The sequence below is a fragment of the Glycine max genome, chromosome 12, assembly GCF_000004515.6.
Source record: "Glycine max cultivar Williams 82 chromosome 12, Glycine_max_v4.0, whole genome shotgun sequence".
Lineage (NCBI taxonomy): Eukaryota > Viridiplantae > Streptophyta > Magnoliopsida > Fabales > Fabaceae > Glycine > Glycine max.
Genome location: NC_038248.2, coordinates 4,468,254 through 4,484,698, shown reverse-complemented (window position 1 = coordinate 4,484,698; position 16,445 = coordinate 4,468,254). Strand labels below are relative to the sequence as shown.

At 30.6% G+C, this 16,445-nt stretch overlaps 1 protein-coding gene across 1 annotated transcript; it reads right to left on the bottom strand.

Moving 5' to 3' along the window:
• Nucleotides 1-5,901: 5,901 nt before the first annotated feature.
• On the bottom strand, nucleotides 5,902-8,997 carry LOC100812375 (ATP-dependent zinc metalloprotease FTSH 3, mitochondrial). Its single transcript, XM_006592130.4, has 4 exons — nucleotides 8,072-8,997; nucleotides 7,749-7,971; nucleotides 7,172-7,311; nucleotides 5,902-6,347 (listed from the first exon to the last, which is right to left on the bottom strand). Exons 1-4 carry the CDS (start codon nucleotides 8,306-8,308, stop codon nucleotides 5,988-5,990), a joined length of 960 nt encoding a protein of 319 aa, XP_006592193.1. The 5' UTR covers nucleotides 8,309-8,997; the 3' UTR covers nucleotides 5,902-5,987.
• Nucleotides 8,998-16,445: the final 7,448 nt, after the last annotated feature.

Below are 16,445 nucleotides of genomic sequence, written 5' to 3'. Positions count from 1 at the left end.
ACTTCACTGTAAACGGACATAACGAAAAGGAGTAGCAATCCTGAACCCTTGGTCAAGAATCTCCACCAGTTTCCCCATGATGCAGCTATTCTATTGCTCTCTGTCAAAAGTTCAAAACTTTTCTATTCTATTCTCTCAAGAATTTATCGGAGGGAAGTGAGAGAGAAAAGAGAAGGGTGTGAGAAAAAACAAGATTGGCATTGACGTATATATAGCTAGTGCTTTCCATTTATCCTTTTTCTCCGTTTCTTTATGATATACTGGATTATGATTTTTAAAAAATATTTTAACATTCAAAAGATATAGTAAATTTTAAAGATTAGATAAAAATATTATGATTTATTAGATTTTTTTATAAATTTTTTATGATAGTTTGAGTTTTAATGAATTTAAAAGATTTTTATAAGATTCGAAAAAATGATATGAATGTTTAAAACAGATTCGGAATTATAAAAATTAATAAAAAATAATAAGGTTTAAATAAAAAAAATCTAATTTTTTAATAATTATATTAATTCTAATTTTATATCTTTTTATACTTATTTTTTTTCAAACTTCTCATCTTCACCTTTACATTTGAACAATAAATTTAAAATTATATATTAGTTTTTTGATTTTTTAATTGTTATAATTATTTCATAATAAATTTAATAACATATTTAAATAGATGCAATAATAGGTTTACAGTGAAAGAGAACCGTAAAGATGAAAAATTAGTAAAAGGCTTACTAAAAATATAAAAAATAATGAGATTTGGATAAAAAAATAAAATTAATATAATTTTTTAAATCTTTTTAATAGTTATATTAATTCCAATTTTATGTTTTTCTATGCTAAACCTTTGTTGAAACAGTATGGTCTCATTCTCATTTTATGAAAAACCATCAAAATTCTTTTTAAAAAATAATTAAATTTTTATATGTTTTAATATCAAAAGATTTTGTTGTCTATCTTAAAAAATCTTTAAAATCTTAATTATATATCACAATATTTTTTTATAAAAAAATATATCTTTTAAGTTTTTAAAAATCCTAATCTAATACACCTTAGAATTTCTTTTTTGAATATTATTGTTGACTTGTTCAGTTAGAACCGCGTTTTGCATAATGCATATGTTTTTTTTTTTTTTTTGTGCGTCCTAAGTTTGACTAGTTGTCTTTTGATTTTGTTTTCTTTTCTTTTAAAACATTACTATATACTTTTTTTATTGTAATTATTAAGGGCGAGAAATTGAAAAAATAGATTGGGTCACCGGTCACGCCAAGTAACTGACTTATTTTGAAAATAAAAAGGGGTTAATGTAAGCTGCTAACTGTCAAGTTAAGTCAGTCATATAGGTGATTTTAAGATTTTTAACATTTATTTCATATTAAGAATTTTATCGTTCATAGTAATTAAAGATGAAAATAGGTTATGAAAATAAATTATATAAATACTTTTTTATATTAATATGCGAGGAAATTGATTTAATAGTTTTGTATTTCTTTCTAAAGTTTAAATATTATTTGAATTTTTTATGGGTCCGATATGATCGAGTATTTCTCAACCCACTTAGACTAATTTCACATATAATAGGTATACGGAAAAAAATTAAAATACAATTTTCATTTTAAATAAATCATTTTTTCGTATTTTAAATATAACAAAATCTTATACCATTATATTAATTTTACGATTGAATTATTTTAACTGAAGTATATTAATTTAGATTACGTATAATTTTAAGTTTTAGAACAATTATTCCTAATTATATATTAAAACTAAAATATTTGAGTTTATAATGGTTGAAATAAAAAATAATTTCAAAAAAAAAGAGAGACAGTAATAATGTGCATTGATTTCAAAAGATAAAACTAATGTAATATATAACAATATATAGTATTGCTTCTAATACTTAATTAAGAAATGAATACGAAATTATGAACGAACTCAGTTGATTAGCTTGACTTTTAGGAAAGAATATAGATTTATCTGTTTATTTGGTAGTATATAATGTAAGGAAAATGCTAATAGTTACGAAAGGATTTTCGTAAGAAACACACGAATGACGAACCTTGTTACTCTATCAAATCTCATTTTATATGCTTTTAATTTTTCAGCTGATATTTGTTAGAAAAAAAGGAGAGCGTTTCACATTATTTTTCGTGTAATTTGTGCAGATATTCTTGTTCCAAATAGCAATGTTGATAATGTAATATATGTTGAAGAATATAAAAAGGAAAAAAATTTCTTCCGTGGTTTTTTATTCAAACGTATAATTATATTTTTTTAAGTAAATATATTAACATAAACCACAAATATATTATCAAAGGAAAAAAAAAAGTAACTAAAAATCTAAAAAGAAAAAAGAAAAAAATACAAGCAGATTCTGCATGCCTTAAGGCGTTCGCATGAAAGTTATGAACAATGTCACCAAACTTAACATTTATCAGCAACTTGATTTATTTTTCTATAAACACGATTTCACAACGTGAGATATTGGATTACTGGTGAATATTGAATAGAGGTCACCAAATTATAGAATGAATGGGAATCACCGCAACCTTTGGAAAGAAATTAATGGCATTGGAGTCAGAGTAATCAACTAGGTTTCCAAATTTTAGAAGATCAATTAATATTTGCATTAAAAAGAGACACATGTTATAAAAATAAGTTGTTAAATAATATAAATTTTTTTATTGGCAGACAATGAGATAGTTTATGACAATAATAGTTGAGAAATTGAGGCTATTTTTGTCTAAATATATATCTTAATCTGTATCTTGTAACCTTAAAAGACAATAATTTTGAAATGGATATTATTTTTTTGGTTTACAATTTACAAGTAGGTTAAAGAATATGATAAAATGAAAATTAATAAAATATTCTTACGCGGATTCCAGAAAGTTACATGCACCAACCTATTTAAAAGTAAATAGTAAATGAGAGGGAGGATACTTCATACTTTATGTGGCTTCCCGTAAGCTGCACACCAAAACACTAAAAAAGAGAGAAAAAACACGAAGCTTAATTAACAGCCACAAAGCATGTCAAAATCGGCAACTAGAAAGAAAGAAATAACTAATGAGAGAAAGTAGAGTCAAGGTCAAATCGGTGGACACAAGTGATTTGGAGCCATGAAGGAGGAAAGAAAATTAGAAAGAAGAAAGTAGTAATTCAATAAATTTGCAATAACAATCACACATAAACAATAGGGGTGGCAATTGACAAGAAGGACCAACACTAGGGGTGACTAATACACTGAACTCGGGTTAATTCACTAGCTTACTCATGGGTGATATTCTAATTTCATAGGTAAAATTATATGTATATAAAAATTCAGTTTAGACTAGATTGAATTATTTTTTAAAATTAAATTAAAAAATTAATCCAATAAAAATATTCCATTTTTTAGTGTGTTCAATTTTTTAGTTGTGTTTTTTGTAATTTGTATTTAATTGCTCAAAGAATTATATCATGATATTTGTATTTTAACTCATACAATATGTAGCTGTAAAAAAAAAAAAAACTCAGACAATATATATGCATAACTTTCATTTTTAAAAGAATATTTTCACTAACGACTATAATGTTTTTAGCAGATTTTCTTACATGGAACTAATTTTAAAAATTATTATCACTCTCATTGAGTTACTTGTCTTATCCTGATTTCCTGTATTAAGCATTTAATTTTTATTTTATTTTTCACTACTTTTAAATATTTATTTATTTTTAATTCCAAATTTAGTTTCATTAAACTATTAGCCTAACAATTTATTTTTCCATCATCTCAACTTATTATGCTTTATCTTTATCTGTAATTGTTTACTTGGTTTTCTTACTTTCTTATCTTTTTTCTCTATCTTTTTCATCTTACTTTCTACATTGAATTTCAACATTTTTTTTAAATTATTAATATTAAAAAAAAGATTCACAATATGAATTATTTATTATAAATTCAAAAATATAATTTATATGTTTAAAAATATTTTTTTACTATGGATTTTAAATTGTCATATATAATATATTTTTTATTTTTATAATAACCATCTTATAGTAAGAGTGAGAGCAATTTCTAACATAACTAAAAGTTTACATGGATAATACATGACAATTAAACTTAATATTTTTATCATGAAATACATACTAAATTATTTTAATTAATAAAAATAGCTTTGTTTAAAAATATTTGAAAGAACTAAATTAATAATAAGTAAAAGATAAACATAAAGTAAATATATTTTTGTCTAATTTTAACACATTGAAGATTTGAAGTAATGGGTCCTAGTTTAGTTTTTCCTTTCCTCTCAATTTTAACACAGATTATTTTTTTTAATTTAATATATAAATTATTATTATTATTATTTTGACAACATTATTAATTATTACTAGTGAAAACATAGGCATGGTCATGCCTACGCCTGTATGTCCGCAATTTATTTTGTTTTACTATTGGGTTTCTTTATGTTCAGATTTAATTTTTTAAAAAATCATTATGAAAAACTTATATTCAAAAAATACGTGGCTTATAGTACAAAGGCTTCAAGGTTTCACCCTCATTATTATAATACGTGCACATCGAGCTACTAATACGCTTTAAATTTATTTAAAAATAAATGAGACAAAGAAGTTGTAAAAAATAATATGTAAGTTTTATATTGAAAAATATTTTTTATAAATTAAAAACAAACATATCTTTAGTTTTGGTTTTTAATTTTTTTTTTACCAATACTGCTCCAACTTTGTTAGCAAAATTGCACATTAAACTTTATCTTTCTCAATAGAATTATTAATAAATAAAAATCAGATATTTGCTAAGAAAACAAAGTTGAATAGTTGTATCAAGTTGATAATGACATGTTATGTAGATGGGATGGTGGCATGTGTGCTGGTGATAATTAAAAACAAACATATCCTTAATTTTGGTTTTTAAAAAATTTCTATCATGTAAGCTGTATCCGGTAGATAATGTCATGTTATATATATATATATATATGGGAGACTGATAGGTGGGTTGGTGGTGATTAACAGTGACAATTACTTTTTTTTATTTCTCTAATTTCAATTTTAATTTTTCTTTAAATTTATTTATAATTTTAGTCCTTCCATTATATCTAATCTCAGTTTAGGAATGACCTTATTTTGCAATAAATATGAATTTGAGGACTACATTTATGTGATTGGTTGGGGGTGAATAAATTTAAAGGGAAATAAAAATCAAATTTAGAGACAATCCGAGGAACCAAAAATATAATTTTGACTAATTAATATATAAAGAATATGGATGAAGGGAAAGAAATAAATAAAAAAAGGAGATGGTAAAAATTATATAAAATAAAATAACCTAGATCATCAATTTTCATAATTAAAAACGAATTTAAATTTCTAATAAGTCATCTATTAAAATTAGACATATTAGTCCATTAAAAAATTTATATAAAATAATATTAAAAAATATAAAATGCAAGAGTTGTTAAGTTTTTCTCTTCAACCAATTATTAATTTGGAAAAACAAAAACTAAAAACCAAACAACAGGTTCTCGCCGTAACTAACACTTTCTTCTGTCAGCAAGTGTAAAGATAAAGAAACGGCTGAAAAAGTAGAATAAGTTGTGAGGAGAAAAATATAAAATCAAATAACGGGTGAGGAGTTTAGAAAGGAAGTTACAAAATTAAAACTGAGCACAGTTGTATTATTTGTGGACTAAGGATGATTACTATATATATATATATATATATATATATATATATATATATATATCATATTTAATATCATCAAAATAAAATAATCTTAAAAGTGTAGATAAAAAATAGTTCGTGTAAATGGTATAGATTACTATTACTAGTGTAATTTATTTTAAAAGATATGATTATTAGTAGAGGTTAAAATAAAATGTTGTAATCATCTATAAAAGTTGAGGGTAAAACCATCTAAAAAGAAATATGATACCAAATAAAACTATTTACTTTACAATAGATTAGTGAAAAAAGATATCATGTGTCTAAATTTAAAAGCTTATATATGTGACAAATCCCAAAAACAACAGTATTGAAGCCAACGCAATCCATTCCCGGTACCCCAGTTCAAAAGAATATGTGACAGGCACAAAATCATGAGAGCAAATGCCCAGAGCTTCTTGCGCTTCCTCTAGCTTCTCCTCAAAAGACTCAACACTTCCAATATTGAAATAATATTTATACTGGCCTCCAGATCCAATTGCAGGTTGGGTCCCTTGGGCTACTTCATTATCTGTTTGGTTGAGGGGAGTGTTCCTTACATATACTTTGGCAACTGATTTATTTGAGACAACAATATGGTCTACTAATCCTGGTTCCAAAAGCTTGTTTTTAAACTCCTGAAAGCTAATCTGCAAAGAATCAAATTCTGATTCATGTCAGAAAGATGATAAAAATGAAATAAAAGAAACCATAAAACCAGACACAAATGAACAGGTATCTTGTTGCCAAAAGGCGCATGGTTTGCATTCACATCCTAATTATAGTGCAAAGACACCCTCTGAACAAGTATGATCTAGAAAAAAATAAAGTATTTTTCAAAAACCAAGCTGTTTAAGACTTGCAACCAGATGTTAGAAAGCAATGGGGTATAAAAGCCTATCTTAAAAGAACTCTTGTTTAATGGAGCTACAATCTGAGCAGTCAATTGCAGCAGCATAAAGCTCAGCACATAGATATACACAAATTTTCAGTTGTAAAACCACTCAAGCAGTAACATTGGGGAACGATAAATTTACTAACAAACATGAATTATATTTAAACAATTAATATGAAAATCTTCAAAAAAGAGGGGGATAGGGTGTAGTGTAAATCACATAGACACACACACAGAGGGAAAACGAGAAGAAACGAAACCATAGAGCGATACCTAAGAAAGTACTAGACGAAGGTCTCAGCAAATATAGTAGTATATTACACAATACAGAACTCAAAATCTTATTTCTCATAATCTCTCTTATATTTCCATTTTCCCCTTCATCAAGAGAATCATGATAAGTGTGGAATCAGACAGTACAATGTTCATTTCTCAAGTGTTTGAAACCATAGCATTCATCTTCATCATATAGAATGCAGATATTCATAATTTCATATATTGAGTTCTCAACCCAACTTCACCCACATAAGCAAATTAAAACAAAGACTAGCCCTGGCAATACAAAGTAGTTGTCCTTACCTGGTTCTGTTCAGGAGGACCAAACGAAAAGGATGTAAGAAATAGCCCCATCAACAATAATGGGGTGACTAGATATTTAACTTGCTTCATGAAAGCTTCCTGAAAATTTCCACTATCCTCTGTGTTTGCATTCGAGTTATCTGAAGTTAAAAGGAGAATCCAGTCATCAAAAGTTGTTAGTGGTACCCCTTTTGATAAACTGGAATGCAGGCATATGATTAATTCTTGAAAAACAACCATACAGATCCACAAGTAAATAATTACAGCCCACTGAGAGAGAGAGAGTATTTTGGGATTGGAACTTAAGTTTCAAAACCCAAAATGCCCCATCCACAGTAAAGTTGTAATTGAAGTTTGAACTCAACAGAAAATAAATCCTTGGATGTGGACAAGAAGAACTGATTACTACCAGATTCTCCATCTTCCCATCATAAAGGAAGTTCTGGCATTAAGTTAAATGCAATAAAAAATAGCTCAACACTAAAAAAAAATCTAATCTAACAGAAGACAAGCAAACCAACTCAACAAGTTACAAAACAATAGAAAATCGTAGCAAGTAATGACTAATAAAACTCACTCTCCTTCTTTGGAGCTTTGCTGCAAAACAATCGGCGAATCGTAGGGTTTGCTGCAACAGATTTAAAATCAGGCAAATTGGAAACGAAGCCATTACTGAGAGCTCTGGCAGAAGACACGTAGCCCCTAACAAACCCTAATACCCCTTGGGCTCCTTCAGAACACGCATTCGTCCGTGGCGATCCGACATGGGTTCCCAATCTCCCATCACCGTGTAATAAATTCTATCACCCCAATTAAAAGCAGCATCAAAATTAGCCCCTTTAAGACCTCCTATGTAAGAAAATGAATTGAATTGAAGGGAAAAGAAAAATGAAAGCATACTCTAGCGCGAGACGAACTCGAAACGGAGCGTGCAATCCTTGAAAAAATCATGCTTTTCGAGGAAACAGAGAGCGTACGAAAACTGATAACTAAATTGAAGTAAAAATAATTTAAAGAAAGAAAGAGAAAAAGAAGGTAATCTAGTTCGCAAGTGAAACGATAAAAATGTTGGTGTTTTTGTTTTTGTGGTCGACGTTGGATAGAACAAAATCTGGTTTCGAGGACCAGGGCCTCCATAGAAGAAGAAGAATAAAGAACTATTCCATTCCTGATTCTGGCTTATTTACATGCTTATTTATGCTATTCCTCTACTAACAGAATTCCTATCTTTTTGTGCAAAAGGAATATTACAGAATCAAATTAGTTAGGCCATTCGTCAGGTGTGGGCTTGCACCCCTGATAACTAAATTGAAGTAAGAATAATTTAAAGAACGTAATCTAGTTTGCAAGTGAAACAATAAAAATGTTGGTGTTTTTGTTTTTGTCGTCAACGTTGGATAGAACAAAATCTGGTTTCGAGGACCAGGGCCTCCATAGAAGAAGAAGAAAGAACTATTGCATTCCTGAATCTGGCTTATTTACATGCTTATTTATGCTATTCCTCTAATAACAGAATTCCTATCTTTTTGTGCAAAAGGAATATTACAGAATCAAATTAGTTAGGCTGGTCCCTGCTTTCTCAACAGCATCTCACTGCTAAATTCCCCTTCCTGCCCCTAAGCATAATCTCTGAGGTAACTCTCCTTCTGGGCTGCACCTTGCTTGCACCCCTGCACTCTGCTCTGTTTCTTCCCTATCATGTTGTTTTCTCAGAAAATTTCATGCCAAACAAGGTACAAGCCCACAGATTTTTCCTCCAAAAATGTTATCCACGAGGAAGAAGAAGAAGAAAAAAAACAATTGCTTTGTGCCAAATAAACTGAAATCTACTATCTACCGTCCATAAAAAAGATCACAATTGTGTTCTTTTATTCATTTTCTGATAATAATTATTTTTATAGTATAAATTATAATATTATTTTTTCAAGTTTTGTATAGGTAAATTTTATCTAGCAGTAGGATAGGCGACAAATGTTAGATATTTATAATAAACAATCCATCCTTATTCAACTAATTAAAATAGACTTATTTGATATGTTTAAGTAATTTTTTTCGTAAATACGTATAAAAAATAAAATAAAATATCTCTATAACCTATTTAAAATTTATGAGAAAATTATTTTATTTTTTTATAAGTATTTATAGAGACTTTTATTGACACAGGCCATAATTATTAAACAAGAGTGTTTAAGAGTTATTGTTATTTTTCTCATTAAATTACATGATATCTATCAACAAGTTATTAGTCCATAGTATTAAACTTGGTCTCTTTGAGTAAGATTTTAAATTTGATTCTTATGAATGAAAAAACATGATTAAAAGGGAAGATTTCACCAAAGATGAATAACTAGATTCCTTAACAAACATTAATCATTAATAAAATTAATGAAGATTTCTTATCAATGACATGCTAAAAAAATCACATAATTTCTCTTGTATTTAGTATCTATTTTTTATTTATTTCAAATATTATTAAATGGATATAATTTTAATTTAAATTTTAGATTTTGAATCTTAATTTACTATATCAATTTTAAAATACTTTTTTAAAAAATATTATTGTAATTCTAATCAATCTTAATTTTAATTCTAATTTTTTTTATTAATTGTGTAATATTATATCATTGAAAAAAGATAAATGAACACCGCAAATGCTATTAGACAAGTGTGTTGCCTAATTGGCGGTGTAGGGTTTAGTAGCCACCACCGTTCAAATATGGTGAGCTCTGCTAGAGTTTGTGAAATAAGCGATAAAGGGTCAACTATTGAGGAAGACGATCTCCTCCACAGAAGTACCACGAAAACTAGGGAAGGTTCTGAGGTTTTTATGCCAGGAATATGTGCCCTTTACAAATAAACTTCTATGGAGTTGGATAGTAACGTGAATAAATAGATTGTGGAAGAAGTGCCTAAGGAAAAGGAGGGGGATGTGAATGAAACGATACATGGACCAGTGATACCGCTGTCTGATGTGGAACTGTTAAGGTGGTCGTCTCCATAGCTCAACACCTTAATTAGTGGTTAATGTCCTGGGAAGAAGAGTGAATTTTCACACATGCCAATAAGATTCTTGAATCGGAGGAGGCATTAAAAGCTTCTCTGGACGTGATGAATTTCCCAACTGATGATATCGGCTTGTTACAAGCCACAAAACCCCCTCAGGTTTAGACGAATATCACAGCTTGGAATTGTAGGGGTACAAATTCCTGAGGATTTCCTGGTCTTCTTAAAAATCTCTGCAGGCAATACGAATCATCCCGTATGTTCTTGGTTGAAACGGATGCTTCTAATGCAGTTGCTACTCGTATTATTCCAAAAACAAGTTTCAATGTAAGTTTTGTCAAGGGGTATTTGGTGCCTCTGAAAATCTGAGAATCGGAAAGTGGAAGTTCTTCGTAGTGATGATCAATATGTTCATTTACGTGAGGGATGGAAAAATCAACAATAATGGTTATTAACAGTGGTTTACGAAAGTCCCATGTTTCAAAAACACAAACTACTTTGGGAAGCCCTGTGTAACATTGTTGAGGAAGGCTTGGATGGTGATTGGAGATTTTAATATTGTCCTCAATGCTCATGACAGAATTGGTGCGCATGACTTTCGTGATATGATGCAGGTTTATGATCTAGTTGATGTTGATTTCAGGGACGAACATTTACATGGATGACAGGAAATTTGCTTCAGTGCCTCGATAAAGCCATTTTTAATATTGAGTGGCACCTTCAGTTTCCTAATGTCTTGGTCCTCCATCTCCCTTACTTTAAGTCTAACCATATAGGGCTTTGCCTGTTAAGCTGACAAAGTCTTATGTTCCAAATAAGAAAAGAAGGTCTTTCAAGTTCGTGGCGGAATGGATGACGTATAAGGACTTTAGTCATTTTCTTCAACAATTATGGAAACAAAATTTTGGTTGGAATGAAAGGATTCGTGAGTTTTGAGGTGCCTTATATGGTTAGAATGAAAATGTGTTTGGGGACATTTTTAAGTATAAGAAGAAACTTTTTAGAGATCTTTTTTGGGAAAAAATGTAAATTATATTAAACCCAAAATGATACAATAATAAACGGGACATACCCTGCAGTTACAAAAAATCAAAAGTCTCTCTAATACAAGAAGACCTATATCAAGATGCTAAAACAAATGCAACAGGTGCGCTTGTCTATACATAAGAAACTTAATTTTGCTAATAACCTCTATTACAGAAAATTGATAATCTTCAAAAAATCAGCTTGTTCCTAGACAGCCAAATGTAGTAGACTGTAATTGCTATAGCCAGACAACGTAATTTTCTTTGAACACCTGATGTGGATCTGCCCCTAATTAAAAAGTCAGTAATGCGTTGTAAAGAAGTGAAACGCCTGCGGAAAGGAGTCAAATCACGAATGTGAGCCCAAACTTGGAGAGATTTCCTGCAAGAAAAGAACAAATGAGCATTTGACTCAGGCTCATTTGAATATAAAGGGTAGATGGAACCTTGTTCAAAAAAGCAACTTTATCAAGAGTAAGCATCCGATTCCTTTTATCAAGCCACAAAATGAAAGACATCTTAGGGGAGATTGCTGGGTTCCATATAACAGAACACCAACTAACAGTAGGCTTGACACCTCTAATGTATTCATAGACTTTGCCAACAAGCAATTGTTCATTGGTGTTCCAAGATTGAATTTTCTTTTTGGCCTCTTCCGTACTTAACTCTTTAGAGATAATAAAGTTCCTTATTTGAATGATTTTCTTTATCAAAACTGAATCTGATGAAGAAGTATTGTAATTCCACACATCGCTCCTTCTGAAATAGTAATGGTGAATCCATCGAACCCATAGAAAATCTTTCTTACAATGAAAGTCTCCACAGGATACGAGAAAGAAGTGCAAGGTTCCAGTCCTAGAGGAACTCCTTTGGTTCCTAAGGTCTTGAACTAAATGACTTTCCTTTGGTGTTCAAAATACACATTACTTTCATGGGGTCACTGCTATAAGGAGACATAAAAACACTTATGAAGTTATTCAAGATGCTAAAAACAACTGGGTAACGAACGGTGCAGACCTTGAAAGGTTAGTTTCTAGGTACTTCTCTATTCGTGGATGATTCTTCGGATTTTCTTACTTCTATGAAGCATTTTAGGCCTATTATCCTATGTAATGTATCTTAAAAGATATTTACAAAGGTTATAACTGCGAGGCTTAGGAGAGTGATGGAGGACCTGATTAGCTCTTGTCCGAGTGGCTTCATCCTACATCGTAGCACTAGAGATAACATTATCATTGGCCAAGAGGTTGTTTATTTTCCATGAAAAATAAAAAAAGGAAGCAAGGGTTCGATGACCATCAAAATAGATCCCGAAAAGGCCTATGATAGGCTAAAGTGGGATTTCATTGTTGAAACTCTAACTGACATTGGTTTCCCCAACAACTTCATTGATATGGTGAGATTTTGCATTTCCTCTTCCAAGATGCAAGTCATGTGGAATAGAAAAGCATTGGAGAGCTTTAAGCCATCTAGGGAAATCAGACAGGGTGACCAAATTTCTCCTTATTTATTTTTGTTATGCATTGAAAGATTGTTCCATTTAATTATTCTTTTTGTTGAGCATAGTGAATGACACTCAACTATCTAGAGTAGGTCCTAGACTGTCTTATCTTGCTTTTGCTGACAACCTGCTCTTCTTTGCGGAGGCTTCCATAGATCAGGAAAACATTATTAAAGGTATCTTGATGTTTTTTGTGAGAGTTTTGGTTAGAAAGTGAGTTGTGAAAACACCAGAATTCTTTTTTCAAATAATGTTCATTGGCATGTTCGAGATAGCATTGCTACTCAGTTGGGTTACCAAAGAACTGCTGATCTTGGCAATTACTTGGGAATTCCTATGCATCATCAAAGGATTTCCTCCAAGAGCTTCAGCTTTATCACGAAGAAGGTGGACCAGCGTCTGGGCAATTGGAAGGCTAAGAACCTCTCTCTTTCTGGGAGGGTCACCCTCACAAAGTTTGTGATTCAAGCTTTACCTACTTATGCCATGCAGTCCTATTATATCTCAGCTTCCGTTTGTGACGAAATTGATAAGAGATGTTGCATTTTTATTTGGGAAGATTCAAATGACAGTAGGAAAGTTCACTGGATGAGTTGGAAAGCCATATGCTCCCCTAAGAAAAGTGGTGGTCTTGGTTTGCGATTGTTGAGTCATATGAACAAATCTCTCCTTATGAAGTCTACCTAGAACATGTGTACAAAACCAAATGATCTTTAGGTGCGGATTGTGAGAAGCAAATATAAATGAGGGAAGGATATTCTTCCTTAAATTGACCCAAAGAAAACTGGAACAAACTTCTGGCGGGGTATAGTTCATTGTTGGGAGAAGATTACTCATGATAATATTGCTCGAAAGATAGGCAATGGCCGATCGGTTCGTTTTTGGAAGGATGTTTGGGTCCTTCAAGAAGGGAAACTTATAGACCAAAGGTTGAATTTTGTAGTTCATAACGATGATATTCCTGTTTGTTTTTTCGTTAATGCGTCTGGCTAGTGGGATTTGAATCGACTTCGATGTCAAGTTCCCATGCATGTTGTTTCAAAAATCCAACAACACTATCCTCCAACTGGGTCAAGAAATGAGGATTCAGTGATCTGGGGTTCTTCCCAATATGAGAGTTTTTCGACTAAAGAAGTCTACAAGACTATCTCTAATCACATAAGAGTTGTCTTCTCAAATCTGTTCGGCGTTGGAGAGCGCTAGAGAAGATACACACTCACATGTAGAAGATTGTGCATGATATTTTACCTACCAATGCACTTCGACATCACCGTCATATGACTCAGGAAAGTCTCTGCCCTAGTGTAAGAAGATTGAAACTCTCACTCGTTGCTTTCGTGATTGTTATAGAGTGCGAAAGGTTTGGGATTCGCTTTGGAGTGGTAGAAAACCTCCTATTTTCTTCCATGGTGATATGAATACATGGATGACAGCTAATCCAAAAGGCAACTATGATAATAGAATTTCGAATTGGTCTCAATGCTTTGGTGTAACTCTGGATAGGATCTGGTAGAGGATAAATGATTATGTTTTCGGACAAAAGTGGACCTCAGAGGAAGGGATAATCAACAACGTTCAGACCATGATGCATGAATGCATGATCTAAGGAGGTTGAATGAGGAATTGGATGTTCTGCAATCTTCTATGATGGTGAATGTTCTAGCAAATCCTTTTGGTCGCCGCCATGTCCAGGGGTCTCCAAAGTTAACTGTGATGGTGTTGTGTTTATCCATGAAGCAATTGCAACATGGATGGCTTCTTGCTCCATCCTTGAAGCAAAACTTTGGTCGATATTTTATGGAATGAGACTTGCTGAAGATTGTGGGGTTCAACACATTATAATGGAATCAGACTCTGTGGAAGCAGTTAATCACCTTATGGAGCACTCATATGATAACCACCCGTTGTTCCATCTGGTGCAAGAAATCAAGAGATAGCAGTTTTGTTAATATTTATTTTGCTTATGTAATACGTGAGGCTATTACCTATGCTGATGTTTTCGCTAGACATGGTATTAACCTTAGGGTTGATTCTCTTCTTTTTCCTTATGTTCCAGACTTTGTTTGCCTCTGTCAAAGGTGACAACTTATGTATGCTTGTTCTAATTATCATTAATTGATTTGTGATTTGGGGGTGCTTGTCCGAGTCCATTCGGCGGAAAAAAATGCTATTGAACACCTAGTAAGAGAGAACAATAATAAAAAAATATAAATATTATAAAATTTACGATATAATAAATATATATATATATATATATATATATATATATATATTAAAAAATATTTAAAATAAAAAAGATATTCATGTATCTCTTTAACCAGTAAAATAGGCCAACATCTGTCCTCTACGTCAGCATTAACAAAATTAAGTGCTTGATGAAATAGATACTGTAATAAGTAAAAGGTAGTTTCAATTATTGGTAATGGATCATGCACAGTATTTGCATTGGAAGTAGTTTCGAATGTGTTAGGTAAGGTAGCTGTTGCCATGCGTATACTATACAAGTTGTTGAAATGTCATTCAAAAATCACTCTGTTGTCATCAAAAGACAATTCATTCCACAGCCTCAGAATCAGAGCCCATCTAAAATAAACGTACAGTACAAGAAATTTACTGTTTCAGTTCTTCTAATGTAGTTCGGTAGAACCTAAAGAAAAGAATTTAAAATGGAGAAGAAAAATTGAAATTATACTAATGTATGAAAATGTGGGATCATGCTAAAATTTTGAAACTTTCTCCACATTTTTATTTCTTTCTTCAACAATTTTCATTTTCAACAACCGAACATGGCCTAAGTTCTAATACAATTTTTGTCTAATTGAGAAAAAAATATTATGACATTACCTAACAATAGTATTATTATTTGTATTACTATTTGATAAAAAAATATTCAAAAAAATATTATTATTATTATTATTATTTAATATATAAATTATTATTATTATTATTATTTTGACAACATTATTTATTATTACTAGCGAGAACATAGGCATGATCATGCCTATGCCTGTATGTCCGCAATCTATTTTGTTTTACAATTGGATTCCTTTATGTTAAGATTTAATTTAAAAAAAAATCATTATAAAAAACATATTCAAAAAATACGTGGCTTATGGTATATATTAACTGAGCAAGTGTGAAGGTATATTAACTGTGTCACTAATTGAAAGATGTAGAAAACTCAAGATAAAGATATAGAAACCGCTGAAAAAGTAGAATAAGTTGTGAGGAGAAAAAGATAATATGAGGAGTTCAGAGAATCAGAATCCTGGATAGGAAGTTACAAAATTAAAACTGTGCATAGTTGTATTATTTGTGGACTAAGGATGATTAATTAATATATATATATATATATATATATATATATATATATATATATATATATATATATATATTTAATATCATCAAAATAATAAATATTGTGGCATTGTTGGGTCTCATCTTGCAATGCTACTCAAACTACATCCATGTATTTTCATCACACATTGTTGGGTGTAGATATGGGTTTCAATGAAAATTGAAGAATGCTTGTCCATGCAATCCATTCAATAAGTAGTTTGAGCTACAGAACATTTAGGAGAAAGCTGTAGCTAATTATTTGTTTGGGGTTTTCCCTCAATCAGTGTTTGCAAATGTTCAGAAGTTCCCCCCAACTTTGCTTAAAACATCATAGAAGAAGTTGAAGGCTGCAATGGAATTCTTGTTGCACACAGTTATGCTGCCCAAGTCAGTCTTGGTTCATCAG